At 47.7% G+C, this 15,362-nt stretch overlaps 1 protein-coding gene across 1 annotated transcript in view; it reads left to right on the top strand.

Moving 5' to 3' along the window:
* Positions 1-15,362, top strand: part of LOC128723048 (nuclear hormone receptor FTZ-F1) — a 96,058-nt gene that overhangs the window by 20,774 nt on the left and 59,922 nt on the right. The window contains exon 5 of the mRNA XM_053816752.1: positions 1,709-1,720. Coding sequence (XP_053672727.1) covers positions 1,709-1,720 — 12 coding nt within the window. The remainder of the gene's footprint in view (positions 1-1,708; positions 1,721-15,362) is intronic.

Genomic DNA, 15,362 nt, shown 5'->3' with positions numbered 1-15,362 from the left:
TAATGCGCGGTGCACAGTCACGCATTGAGTGAGGGTTTTTCCTTCCTTGCGCCGAGAGATGAGATGCAGCTGAGTTGAAGCAAAATGGAAACGCACGCAGACATCCGGTTCGAAAGTCAAGCACACGGACGAAAAGCATTAGTCTGGGTGGTGTGTGCCTTTTTTTGAATGGCTAGACTTAAAGTGTTGCTTGATTTTTACCATAAAATCTACACTGTGTTGTTATTATACGTTCTTAGGTTTTTATATAATTTTTTCCTTCTGATAGCCATCCCATTACCAGCATATTTCGTCCTATTTTAGTACGAGTTAGTGGGGTTATTATAGCTTGCTTGATATCGCTATTATTACCCTCCATCACTGGTCCTAAAACCATACCCTTCATCAACACTTGGCTGTTGGGAAAAAAGTTAGTTGCTACCAACAAAAGTTTCACCGAATATCCAAAAAGGGTGTGTAACAGCTGGCCGTAAGAAGGTCACGCAGTGCTTTGGGAGGGAATTTCGGTACCTTCGATAAGTGTGTTTGGTTTCACTCGCTCCTTTTCGAGTGGCCACATGCACTTACCGTACACCGTATCGTGCCACACCTCCACACGCCACCCGCTACGAGAGCCTACCGAATCACCGATTACTCCCTGCCGAGAGGCTCGAAAAGAAAGTGAAAACGGTATCACTGCCAACAGGTTAGTAGGCCAGACTTCGGTGGTGGCGTTGGTGTGTCGGAAGGGTTGGTCGGTGCGGGAATCATTTAGCCGTGGTAGAGGAAGTGACGAGCGCGTGTTGGCCTTATCGGAAGTGGGTAGGAAAGGTAGCCCATTGCGGTCGGGTTGCGTGGTATTATTCATCATGAAGTATTAACCCTTGCAGTTCGTGTGTTTTTCATCTAAAAGTGAGTCTAATTTGAACACATTTTGCAGCCTACTATGGAGTGGTTGTCAAATTTTTTCGCTGTAACGCTTGGCACTTGACTTTTGTACTAAAAATGTACTAAAAAGTTGTCTACTTAACTGCATTGACAGAATGACAGCATAAATCATCTTATTTCAGAATCACTTAAATTTTTCCACAAAGAAACTTTTTGTGACGCCCCCCTGACAGGTAAGGGTTTAGTATTTGTCCCACCACCTCATAAATAACGAAATTATATGAAACATTACGTTTTCCTAAGTCCGACCGGTGAAGTGTGCGCCGGAAAGGACAAGGGGGCGGTGCACATGCAATCCACCCGTTACACGAGCTGCGTAATATAGCACCCCAACAATGGGCAAGAGCGGCAGCGAGAGCGACTCTCACTTTCGATTCACTAGTGCTTGCTGCGTCGATTGCGCAGAGAGGAAACTAGCAACGTTTGCGCGTGTGTGCCCGTTTACGGCACACGGGTGCGTGTTTCGGAAAATGATTCGATTCGGAAGTGGAAACCGTACAATACTTTACAAACCACCCCTTTTCCCAGCGGATGGGCTCTCGATCGAGGGGCGAGCGCATGTAATAACTACGCGCGAAGCCTACCGAACGTGGGGGTGGAACACTTTGCGTGCGTGAGTACGCCAGCTCACCGCGCCATGAATGATTCGTTACAATACGCGCAACAACGAGGCGCCCCATGTTGCAGGTGGGGCCGGTAGGGATTTTTTAGCCACCCTCTTCTTCCGTTTCATTACGTATGTGTGTGTGTGTGTTCGTGCACTATCGGTGTGCTTTAGTAGGTGGTGGTGGTGGTTCTCTCGGCGTTTTGCGTTGCGTAATGCGATACGCGTGAAAAAGGGCTGTTCTTGCCATTGTTTGGCTGGTCGCGAACGATATGGAACACCGGCCGAGATCCGCTCGATTACATCCGGCAGTCGGTGTGTGTTGCATGTAGCCCAGTTTTCACGAGATGCCGTACCCCTTGTTGGCCGTGTGTGCGCTAGAATTTAGAGCAACATTGTCCAAGTGGCCGAGTGTGGAGAGTTTTCCATCCCTGGGAAAACGCGTATCGTGGGCGAGCTTTACATCATTTTTCTCGCGTTTTTGTTTTGCTTTTCATTTTCAGCGGCTTTTAAAGGTCACACGCTTTGTCGGAGTTCCGTTCTGGTTTTAAGCGAAAGCTGATTTTAGAGCAGCACGCTTTTCCACCTCTACTTTGCCCACCTGACGTGAGGATGAGGTGATGCAACAAATGCACAATCCGCGATCTATTGTTCTCGACGATGTGCACGAGCTTACCTGGGGGCATGGTGGTAATGCTTAAGCAAACAGAACGGCAGCTAGTTTGATATTCATTCGAGAAAAAAAAAAATTACGCGTAAATATTCACGGTTGGTACACATTTGAAAAGGCTGCCAAATCACTGTCATATTCAATTAGTGCACTACGAACCGGGGGCGCGCCAGATAATTGATGTTGTTGGTGATACATCAGGCAACCTCGCACCGGTGATCATGGTTCCCAAAAATTATACGCTTTACCATGTCAGGGAACGGAGTTGCTGTCACCTTCCGATTCGTTCCGGTGCGTCTCAAAATCGACACAAAGCATAATCCCAAACGCGAAACAGAAACGTGCCCTGGCAACCGCGCAAAGGGGCACGCGTTGAAATGGACGCGTGTTACATAAATCCCTTCCTGCGTACTGATACCCGCGTGGTCGGTTGCAGGAGGAGGTCTTTACTGTTGTCTCTCGCTCGTAGCTCTCGAATATCGGACCCGAAAAAAGGATGATGAATGAAAGAGGGGGATTGCGCGCTGCGATTGCGATATATATTTTCGGCTGGCGACAATAATTTACACGCATCCCCACTCCTTCCCGGACGGGCTATTGAGACACACACGCATCGGAACACGCGCTGGGGTTCCGCGTGGTGGATGCGTAACCGTTGATCGCGCAACTCCTTGCAGCGAGCGTTTCGGTGATTCCCGAGCCGATTCCTGGTGAACTGGGGGGGGGGGGGGGGGGGGGGCGAGGTGGACTAAATTAATGCTTCAAATTTGAAACAAAATTCACCCTCACCCCAATATGCGCGGTGTCCTTTTGTGGGGTTACGGATCGAGATAAACGGCGGGCTGGTTTTCGATCGGTCGATCGTTAAAAAGAGCTCGATTGTGGCAATCGAAGCGATGCTGTAGGTTTTTGGGAATCCCATCTTCCTCGCTGGCAGGAACGTTACGTAAGGCTTGAGAAAAGGAGTAGTTCCAGAATTAGGGATGGAACCCCAAATTTATTTGGAGGTTGTTAGTCGGAGACTTTATTCCAAACAAACCTTCCGTCGTTCTCACACTAGTCATGTTAAAAGACAGCGAAAGCCTGCTCACGATCATGATGGGCACCTGTGAACGGTTGCGCTCTATTTCTTTCGAAAAAGGCATGATTATGGAGCTAGTTCAGCTATAAATCAACCAACCCGAGAGGACGTCGTTTGAAGGTGATAAATTGTCGCCTGTCCGTGTTGCGAGTGGGAATAATTAATTGCCCATTGACGCAATCGAAGGTTTCTTGATTTTTTTTTAAAATCATTTTGTTACTGTAACTTGAGCAATTCTAGTTTAACATCAGATAGCTGATAATAGTCAGAAGATTACTTAGTATATGGTTTCCAAGTTGAACACTAATTGCGATTAAGACGCGATAGAAGTTGAACATTCCTTACCCAACACAATTCTCGCTCGTTAAGCTTCCCGTTAGTCGTTCTGTGTGCATTGTTGCTGCTCATTTGTGCCCAACTCGTGACTCGCTGCACTTCCAACTGATGCTGACTCACAACACGGAACACAAAACGGGAACAATTGAAACCTTGCAGTTCGCCTCAGAACGTCGACTATGTACTCGTAAGCGGGAACACACAAAAAAACAATGGCATAGAAAAAATAAGAGCTGAAAGGAAAAACAATCTCGCTTTTTTAGAAATGAAAGCACTTCTAAAGGGTGGGCCCCACTTTTCTTCACGATCGTCGCGAACTTCCGTGCCGCGTTTGTGCAACCGTGCGCGAGGATGAAATGGCTCAAATAATAACATCACCAAACTAACCCCGGAACTGGCGAAGCGAGTGGAAAACTTTTTCCTTTCTCCGCCCAGACAACCAGCACTCTTGACGGTCAGCATTTGGTCAGCTTTCTCCAGCACGGGCTGAGTGAGAACATAAATAAGGAAACAAAAATTCTATTCCATCCCGAGAACGATGAAAGCATTGCGGGAGGTTTTTTTACCCATTTCCCCGATGAAGCAACTCGTCAGCATGCACCAAGTGCCGCTGTTGTTGTCGCTGTTCTGTCCACAGCATTTGGGTGAAAGAAATGTTTTCCAAAACACTCGTAACCTGTTTGGGAAAGCAGAAGCCCAAGAAGCCGCTTCAGAACTCACCGGTGCTGAAAGAAAGCAGAAGCACTTTCATTGCTGTTCCGGATTGCTATTGTTTTGTGTGTGTGTATGTTTTTCTTTTCCAGTACGTTGTGATTCTCTCCCTCGAAAGCTCCTCACGCCCCGTTGGGTGGCAAACATTTCTCAAGCTGACTCATCCCTTAGCACACGTCGTGGCGCAACAGTTTGGGGCTCGTGTTTGTGTGTTGTTTTTCCTTTCCTTTCCAAACCAAAACGAGCCCCTCGCAAAGGGACAAGGGTCGGGCGAGATTTGCTTATTATTTCAACTGCTCTCTTTCCCTGAGCTGAGTGTGATATTGCTTCATTTCCCGCCCAAGAGCTTTTTGGGGGCGAAGAAAGTCCACGGTGGCCGCTGAAACGAGGAAGAATGTTGCAGTGCATCTTCATTAGCGTAAATGCTTGGTGGGTCATTTCGCTGCGCTTCCTCCCGGTGCTTGTTTGCTGAATGGACATTTCCTGCCGTATGTTTTGCTGCACATTTGATCGCTTTGGAACGCTCGCTTTGGGTGCACAAAATAATATGCATTTTAGATGCAGGGCTTTTCTGTTCGTGCACCACATGCAGCAGAGGGACGCTAACAAATCCTATAGATCATTTTCTTTCTTGCGAGATTACCGCACTTGATCTTTTTTTTTCCTAACAAAAAAGACGAATCGAGAAAGCTACTGATCGAAATTACCCATCGCTTTTTTATGTGAGCGTGCGTGTTTATGTTTGAAACTCGTACGAAAAGCAACAGAGACACGATCGTCTTGATGGCGGTGGGGTTTGGACTTTGAACTTCACGTGCCGCGAAACTCTGCCGGTGAGGTCTTGTTTCTGTGCGTAGCCTGTTTTTTTTTTTTTGCGAAATTCAACCCGCTACGCACAAGGGCATAGACGAACGGTGGTGGTGGGCCAAATCTTGCGATCGATTGATGGGAAGTGGGTGTGTGTGTGTGTCTGTGATTTTTTTTTACAAGCACAGTAAAATCATAAACCACCCATCGGAGAGGATTGGGTTTGCGTTCGAATCGAATGAAACGCATCGCAGTGCGTATTTGTGTAGTTTTTTCAGATTGTATTTTTGGGCATAAAATAAATAAAAGCTGCTATGCGATAGGTTGATTTAAATGAGGGTTAAAAGAGAGTTTGATCCTGGAGGATCGTTTCGTAGATCGCGGATCGGGATTAAAAAACGCTCATCTTTTTAAAACAACTTTCCACTCAAATTGATAACCGATCTAAACCTGTACGGTTATGGCTCAATTGGGAGAGCTTCATTATGCCTTCATTTGTGAAAGTTTTAAACCTGTGGGGATTTATTGAAAAACACAAGAGAAAAATGATAGCTTTTCCAGGAAATTGCCAATACCCCGTACAGTCACTCAAGCGGATATTACTTGTGAGTTTTATGAGCCCCGCGGGCGGACATTAGGTATTTTTCATTTTCAAACAAACACACACACACGTACCCATATCCAAAGCTCCATTACAACCCCTCTTCTGTCGGTGGAAATAAACCCCATCTCGAACAGAGGGGAGGGTTGAAAAAACATCATTTGCAAATCGCTACAACATCAGTAGAGGTGAAAAAACAGAGAGAGAGAGAGAGAAACAAGGCTCAGCAAGCACACCCTGGCGATGCCATTAAACAATAGCCCCACCGACCCAGACAGATCGACCCCTTTGCTTCTCCACCTCCAATGGGTTTGCGGATGTATGTGTGTGTGTGTGTATGTGTGCTGGTTGGTGCGTGAGGCAGACACCGTTGCATAAGGTGGCGGCGGTGGTGGTGGCGAATCCAGCCATCATCGCCGGGCTTTTAATGTTTTAATTGAGCTTGACCTCATTTTGTGCTATTTTTTTTTTGCGCTCTTTCTTCATTGGCCACCGATTTGCTTCTTGTCGTCCGTCCGTTCGTCTGTCTCTTTCCTCGCCCGGTTTCGCTTTCGATTTCCCCGCTTTTCCCAAGCCCACCGGCGGTTGCGTTCGTTCTCTTCGCGATCGCTGATTATTCTTTTGCGTGCGTGCGTTTAAAGTATGGCGAGTTGGAGTGCCTTTTCCTTTGGACGTTTGGCGCGACGTCTGAACCTAATCGAGTGGAGCCGTAACCGGTGCCGGATTGCCTCGCCCCGCCCGCCAATCACTCACCGGAGCCGATTTGCCATTCACAATTGCCGGGTTACTCCTCCGTCCCCGTCGTTGGGGGGAGAGGGTTTCCTTTGGCACCTTTGGGTCAGCTCCAGCACCCCAGTCTGGCCCCGTTTCTAAGGGATGCATGCGCGTGTGGATGAAAGCGCGTGCTGTTCCGAGCTCATACGAAGGGTTGGTTTTTGTGCGTACTCCTTTTTTTTATTCAATTTTTTAACGTTCCTCCCCATTCTCGTGCCATGATCGACGTCGCGGACGTCAATCAGTCGTGTACTGGGTCGCGATCGATCGGCTTAATAGATCAATCACGGCAATCATCTGATTGCGCTTTTCTCTCGCACTCGCATGACATGGGGAGGGCCCAATTTTCCACCCTCCCGAGGGGGTTGGTTTCTGCTGAGGAAGCTCGAAGATGTAACGAGCCTTTTTTTTGGCGATTCGTTGGCAAACGCTGGCCCCGCGAGAGATGAATCAATCGTGTTTCAAACGACGCAAGACACGATAATTGTGTGGTATTCAGCGTACCGGTAGCTGGGAAAAGGAACGCATCATTTTCGTCTTAACTAAACGTCCAAAACGTCGCATCCAAGCGCTATCACTGACGAAAAACAATCCTCTCTCTCTCTCTCTCTCTCTGTCAATGCTGCGCGCTTTTAGTTTCTGCTTTTTAACTTTGCTCAGAGCCAGGGACGTTGTTGCAAAACCCCCCGGAGGGGCCCAAACGTACCTCCGCAAATGCACTGTTTATTTTACCGACACCGGAGGATTGCAATTACGCCTACGAGACCGGCAGGCAGGCCCTGCACGCGTATTATCATTCAAATACGGCTCGCTTGTTTTGCAGCGCAAAGATGCATGTAATGTTTGCGTTAAGTGCGTTTCGCCAGCACAAAACCGAGCGCGACCAGAAGGGTGTGCGGTTGCTCGGAAAGACGGGAGGGAAAACATACGAAAACAAATAAACGGCGTACGAAAACCCCGGCCGAGAGATGCGTTATGACACAATTGGGGAGGTTGACAGAGCAAAACACGTGCCCCAGCGTCAGTCTCTTGAGCTGAAGAGGCGACTCCGATGTTGGGGTCTCGTTGGGTTCACCGCTATGGCAGCTAAAGCCGGAGTTTGGTGTGGCTTGCGTGATTTTACGCTCGGACATATGTCTCCAGTCGGCCTGCCACGGGGCGGGTGTCCTTGTATGGACTACTTCACTACAGCATTTCGTCTGCGGTGGTGCAAAGCGTGCCTTTCGCTCTTGATCCGCTCGCGGTTGGGTCCACATCTGACGCTTGGCGGATCGTCCGCTCCGAGAGGGGCCTAGACGCGCTTGTGACAGGTTGGCTGCAAGTGACCGAGCGCAGAGGACTGAGGTCTCTAGGGAAAGGTCCGCTGGTTCGAGAACCTGTCCGAATTGGGCTCCGTGGTCCGGTGGAGAGACTGGTAGTAAAAATAGCGCCCGTGCTTAAAGGAGAAGAAATGTGTCGCAACCAACAACGGCTTCTCCACCGGTATCGGTATCGAGTTGTCGCTGGCTTGGAATCGCTGATTAAACCGCGCGAACTGGGCGGGTTGATGAATTAAGGCACACGGCGGCAGCATGGTGTTATCGTGGTAGATCGATCTACTGTGATAGAGTTTCTTCTTTCGTGATTGTGTTGGTTTGAAGTTTTGAAGCCTTTTTTCTGCGTGGTGTCAATTACAAAAGCAAACTATAAAAATATTTCTAAACTGCTGCGCAACATTTACTGCCTTAAAAGCGGCCGTCTTTGAAAGAATAATAAATTCAAAAATTGAAACAAAACGCGAAAAAAAAAACACAATCCCCGAGAGATGTGCAAAGAATGAGCAACGCCACAATAAAAGTGAATTCGCACGCAACAGATGAAGCGCAGAAAGCAGCAAAAGCAAGCGATGAACAAAAAGAAACAATGAGAGCAAATAAAAACTTGGGAAAGAATGGAAGCTCGATCGTGTAGCATCGAAGCAACGAAACGCGTAAAAACCAAATCAACCTAATAGCATCGCACGTACACAAGAGACCACCGGTTCCGACCGGACAGAGAGACCCGATGCGAAGCGAAGCGAACCGAGATTGAGAAAATGTCCTTGGCACACTTAGCACCTGAGTGCACCATCGCCATCACCTCCACTCCAGCCACCACCGGTTGTGACGATGTGCTGCCCGAGCTGGTGCACTCAAATGGAGCCTGTAACGGCACGATCACTTGCGATCACTTGCGATCACGGGGCTACTAGAAACCTCACGAAACGGTCCGCTGGGGTTAGGGGTTGCTGGAAAGATCACTGCAGAGCGGTTTGTGGCTTCTCGTCACCATCGAGCGTATTCCATCCGTACGGCAGACACCTCTTAGTGGCTGCCGAAATCGATTTTCTGATTGATCACACACACACATACAAACACACACGCTGGGGTGATAAATCACCGAAAAAAAAAACGAAACGAGAAAATTCCACCAATCGATCGTTTGCAAAATCGATCATGGATGAAGCGTTTCATCAAGCGAATCCGTGAGCGAATCGAAATGAAGCGCCGTGTGGTGGTTAGCAAACACGGCTCGCGGGTTTCCCGTCGATGTCATCCTCAAGTCACTCGTGGCTATTTTGGAAATGGGACTGGTTTTTTTGTGCGTCTATTTCGTGCGTTCGTAATGCAGATGGTTTGTTAGATAATTGCAGCACCATAATCAATGCAGGTCATGTGGTTCCATTAGTTTTTAACATACTTATACATACTAATTTATATTATGTGAAAAAGAATTATTTCATAGCAAGGCAGCATTTTCTATTTCAGTTTTTCCAATGCATACTTTGGCTGGTTTTTACCAGTTAGGTAACTCAAGTCTAATGTCGCTGAAACGTTTGAAATGGCACCTATTTGACACCTTTGCTGTCACAACCTTCACAGCCTACTAAGTCACGACAAATCTAAGTGCATCTTTGTACTAAATTAATATTATTTATTGGAATTGTGGCAAAATTGTCGTTCTTGAACGGTTCAGTTACGTAGTCGTTACACCTATCCGTGGATTCGATGTATGTTGTTGTTGGCACCACCTCACTCGCCCCCAAATCCTCCCCCCCTCCCCACCGCCCTTCGCGTGAGGCCGCGTCCAATCGGACTCGTAGCGGGCTGTCATATTCTAAGCGGCCTTGACACAAATAGCCCAGCTTGGGCCCAGCGTGCTGTTTTATATTCATATTAACGAAGCTTTTCCCTCGCCCCGTCGGTGCGCCTAACCCCCCCGCCTTCGGTGGACACCCTCCTTCTTCCGGCCCTCCTGCCCTTGCCACCGGCGCTCTGCTTTTGATGCGTACGGTTTACTAAATTGATCATGTTTCTGCTCTCTCGGTCCCGCTCACACACTTAATCCTTTTTTGTTTCTTGTCCACCACCTTTAGGGCAGAGTGTGCCCTGACGAAGGGCTTACATAGCTCTGATTGGGTCCTTAACGTTTGCGACTGTATTTTTGGCCCGCCTGCTGTGGTAGGATTTTTTGAGTGTTTTGTTTTACGTTTTTCTACGGATAATTTTCTACTTTTAGTTTCCAACCAGCTGACCGGGGCTAGTTGAGCGCTCCGTCCGCTTTTTTTCTTCTCAAAACAACGGTTGTGACTTTGACGGGAGCTCGCCTCCAAAAACCCGATCCAAACCCAATCCCCCCGGTGCGGTGTGGTGGTTGAAATATTTATAGACCTCTCGGCTCGGAGTACCGGTTTACCGGTTCACTACTAATTATGTGCCGCCAGCAGCAAGAGGATGGCCGTTGTGAGGGAAACCCACCCCATTGAAGCGTCTTTTGAATTGGGAAGGCATTTCTGATACACGTTTGTCTACGTTGCTGGGTGTCTCGATCGCCGGCCTTGGCAGTTCGTGCCTGCCTGTTGTCTGGAAGCGAGCTGACTGTTAATATTTTCATCGTATTCAAATTAACGATAAATGAGCCACGCAAAGGAACTTACCACACGTGTGTTGGGTTGAAAAAGTGGATATGTTTGTACTAAAAGAAAAAAGCAAATTCTGCAAATGTTTTGTAATACATTCGCTTCAATTAATTGCAGTCATAAATATGGTGGGACAAAAACAACAACTTCCAATGGGTATATAGTAATATTTTACTGCCTCTCCTCTCTAATGCACGGCGCTACGAAATACGGCTCCCTCGTGCACTTCACTACCACGGCACTAGCCGGCGACTAATAGTTGACAACATTGACCTGAAAACACATTGCACTTGAGCTCGTTTTGGCTCTCTTGTTAGTTTCTTTCTTTTTTGTCCTTCTTCGCTTTAAGCGCGCCTCCCAGGCAGGGTTGGGTGTGTTGCTGGTTTGTTTTTCTATGCCAAACGGTTGCCCCGTTGCTGCAGCACCGCCTGCAGTTGCAGCGTTGCATCTACACGGGCGCGCGCTTTGCTTCACGTGTGAGTGCGCGTTGCGTTGGCTGAATGGTGGAGCCGGGGAATGCCGGCATGATGGCATTGGCTGTGAATGGAAATAAATCCTCCCGGGTCGCATAACAAACGGTCTCGCGCGGGTTGGATTTATTGGCGGATTGGTTTTTGTGCACTACTCCCTTTTTGCCCCACTTGGAAAAGCGAGAAAATCCAACCGGAATTGGAGGTACTTTATTAAAAGGCTGGAACTTTGAAGCGCTTACGCAATACGCTGATAATGGGTAGAATTTTGTACGATATTTCATGCCTTGACATAACGTTTAAAGTTAACGCTCATTTATTAGAACAACTATTGGTTTACTTTTCGATTGGAGCTGATTTTATTTGATTTTAATTTCACAACCCGTTTACGAGATTTCGTAATAATGAGTGAAAGTACGAGCACGCAAACGCTTTTCCCTTTTTCGACTTCCCAGCTCCATCGGAAGTCGTAGTAATTTAGTGTGGCTGCATGAGAGAAAAGCGATAGAAAATACCCGGCGAGAGGGTGAAAAGAAAAGCTCAACACCACGCGTCGGGGTGGAAATTCGAACCACACTCCGGCGTGGGGCGCATGGTGCAATGCCAGACACACACACACACGAATTCCCTCCTTTAGTCCGCCCCCACTCCGGCGACTGCATTATTATGCAGTTCAAGCTGTGCCGGGTGGCGTGCCTGGAGGAAAGCAAAAGGCGGTCAATGTCAGGCTCTCGTCATATGGCGCCATCGTTCCGTGGCTTAGAAAGATGCCCTCGGTGTGAAAGGCTACGACGACGACGCTAAGGGGGGTGGGGTGGGTTTAGTACTTGTGTGCGTGGTTTCGGTGCGATATTAGAACACTTCACGCGGTGGCGTTGCGTACAAGAAAAAGGAGTCGTTTCCTGCGGGGCGAGGAAAGTAGTTTATTCTGTTCCAACTGCGCCGCCCTCAATGCCACGAGGCATTGCGTCGTCTTCGGCGTTGTAATTGAATTTTAGGTCAAGTTCTGTATGATCGTTTATTTCCACCACCCTTGCCCCATGCACACCCTGGGTGAGTGCCTCTTTTCCCGCCGACAACGCCGTTCGTGTTTGACAAGCTGCATTCTCCGAAGTTCATCTGATTGCAGCGTGTACTTGAGCCTCGAAAGGGGGTTGCGGCTGCCGGATGCGTTTTCTACTTGCTTTTGTTTTTATGTGTGTTGTTGGTGTGTTTTGTGTTTTATCGTCTAGCAACTATTCCGAATGGTAATGCATAACCTTGCGAGCGATGGAACAATACCGTCAATGGACGATTTGTTTAGCTTCGCTGTGGGAGGTGGAAAATGCACAGAGAGGGAGAGAGAACGGTCGTGTAACGTTCGTTTAACATTCGTCTATGGCCTGCATCAGTTTTGAAGGTTAGGGAGAGATAGCTCGCTCTGTTTTTTTTTTTTACTATTGGTGCCACTAAACTGAAGCTTGAAGACAAAGCCGTGGGGAAATATTGTGGTGATGTGAATTAAAATGGAGCTATAAACAGCATTGGTGTAATTTTTATTCAACCTTCATTTTTGGGCTTTAATAACTTCGTTAGAACACATAATTGGGATTGTATTTTTTTTTAATTTGCAGCTTTCATTATGTTTTGCAACGATTTAGCAAATAATTAGTACATTAAAATAAATGAGATTCTGCATCAATCTGCTGGAAAGAATGCTGAATTACTTCTGTGGTAGGCGAGAATATTATTCGGCACTCCATGTGATATTATTCAATTCCATCAAGTTCCAATGTCATTTGTCTTGTAGAAAAGTGCCATTTTGCTCCTTCCAAAGCAAAACTGTTCCAATTTCCTCGCCCTGTGAAAAACCACATCCATGTGGCCCCATGCCCCTACGATGGTAAATCATCTTTAATTAAGTTAAAGTACCCAACCAAACTGCCTCACCTCGACAACCAACGTGAGCAGCACCCCTTTCGGTGTATCCCCTGGGCCATGGGCCGCGTTTTGTTGATTTCTGCACGCAAATCGCTGCCATTGACGGCTTACCCTGCGCACGCGCACTCCACCAGGCGCTCCTCTACCTACACTTTAAGCTAGGGTGCATCTGCAACAACAGCAGCAACAAAAAAAACCGCATCTCCTGCACGCTGGCGAGGCAGTGCATTCGCTGCACCATCGCGCGTCACGAGACGCGCAAGAGATCGCGCCGGGATTAGATCGCGCACACAGACGACGGGAGCGCGAATGGGCGCGAGAAGGGCACACGCGAGAAGTGGCTGCCCTCGTACACTAGACCTAGTTTAGAAAACGGGCCCGAGGTTAGGCCGCCCCGTCAAGAATGTGAAACCGCGCACGAACCACCCCACTGGCGGTCGGGTTTGGTGGAGCGATTTTGTTGCCCGTGTTTTTTGTGTTGCCTTTTTTACTGCAAAAGGGTGCGTGCGCGTGGTTGCGTCTTTTTCTGGCCACCTTTCTGTGCCTTGTGTGTGTGTGTCTTTTTTTGATTTTCTATTTTTCATCTATTTTAAGAAAACCGACAAACGTCGACAAGAGGCAACGGGGATGGCCACGGCGGCGGGTAGGCTATTTTTGTGCGTCACAGAATGCGTGTGCCGGTGCAACCTGTGTGAGTGATTAAGGCGAGCCCTTGAGACGGAACGCGGGCTTCATTAAGCGCCAGACTCTTTTGGTGAACCCCCCTTGGGAGGATGTTTTTCTTTCCCTCTTTTCTTGCTGCCCACTTAATTACGAACGATTATTTTGAAGGTTGCAGCTACACTAATCCTTATTAACATCTGTTGCGAACAATGCTCGTTCGCTCGTTCAGGATGCAGATTCGAATCAGTACCAGTTGTGTTTACCATGTTCTTTAAGCGATCGTTTACTCGGTATACACAATACGAGTGTGCTGTTTTTTAAAATGATTTTTTTTCCAAAAATTGTGTCAAAAATTGTGATCTAGAGACGAACACGCTACAGGGCTTCTTTTTATGGCTCACTGGTTTACTTTCGCGTATTAAATTTATTTGTTTCGTTTTAAAATGCAAATTGTGTGGTCCCAGAGCGTGGCTTTTTTCGTTTCCCAAAGGGTGTCAGAAGCATAATTGCATTCCAGCTGAACCCACGTGTGTCGTTCGAGCTCGCCTTTTTTTTTCTTCATCTGCACAGTGCGTGAGATGCAATGCTTGCGCAAAATAACGGCCAGCCCTGCTTCATTATCGTCCCGGTAATGGAAAGTCAGCTAAACGTTACAACCAAAACGCATAAACCCGCACTCCATAAATCTTCTGCGGTATCGCGGTTGCGAAGGTTCCAAAATTTTAAACATCCCAAAACGAACGCTGCTCCTTCAGGCGATTCCGCTGCAGGGCTCCAAAGGATCGTGCATCGGGCGTTGCAGCACGAAATGCAGCCGCATGAACGTGCCGCCCGAAGGAAATGTCGAACGGCTTGAAAAGAACGCCCGAAAGAGAGGGGAAAAGCAACAACAACAACAACAACAACTGCAAAAAATTACACGGCAACAAAATATGAAACACTGCCCGCCGCAGAACCGGCGTACAGATTCATAACACAATGGCTATAAAATTTATACCACTGACCTACTTTGGTTTTAGGGTTTCTGCTGACAATCCGACGGCGAAGAAAACTAAGAACCGGCTAGTGGGAGTGGAAGAAAAAAAAGAAGAACAGAGCCGCCTCCTCGCTGGTAGTGGGAGTTGGTGTTTTTTTGGGAGGCATTTTCTCAACCGGCGACCCCACGCTCTGGCTGATTACGGTTTCATTTTTGTTTCAGTTTATGCTCTTTTTTTTCAACCCTACACCGAACGTGCGAGCCTCCGAAACCGAAGGGGGGAGAGAACAACGCGAAAAAAAATGTGGCATGAATATTCAAGCATCCGAAAATGCAACTTATTATTATTCCATGGTGCAATCGGGCGCGCACGAGAACTCCTTACGGCCGCCCGCGGATGGGGTGGTGACTTATGGTTTGTTTTTGGTTTGGGGTGTTTTTTTTTTCCTTCTTCTTTTTCTTCTTGCTCGACTTCTCCTGAACCATGCAACGAACATTTGGATGTTGCAGTTGTGCCGTTATTACTGCCGAACGTGTGGACGCGCGAATCGATCATCATAATTCGTTATGATGCCGTGTGTGTGTTTGTGTGTGCGGCGTGAAGCGTGTCAATTTGGGTTTCGCGCAGTTCAGGGGGGTAATGCGTTGACGTGGCTGTTTTTTTTTGTATTTCAGCAAACCCCAACCCCCCGGTTCGGTTTGACACTCGGCGTCAAATTATCCCCATCGGGGTGGATGTGCGGCATTACTTTGTAGGAACGAAGAAAAACGTGCCTGCCCTTCGCTGGCATCGGAACAAACGCCGGTGTAATGAGTTTTCGTTCGCATCGATGAAAAGCCTCGTAAAGCCTCCTGCACAGTCGTGTGATGAAATTTTTGATTGAT

The sequence above is a fragment of the Anopheles nili genome, chromosome 3 (genome assembly GCF_943737925.1).
Source record: "Anopheles nili chromosome 3, idAnoNiliSN_F5_01, whole genome shotgun sequence".
Taxonomy (NCBI): domain Eukaryota; kingdom Metazoa; phylum Arthropoda; class Insecta; order Diptera; family Culicidae; genus Anopheles; species Anopheles nili.
Note: the sequence above shows the minus strand (reverse complement) of the source record. Positions and strands in the feature narration are given on the sequence as shown.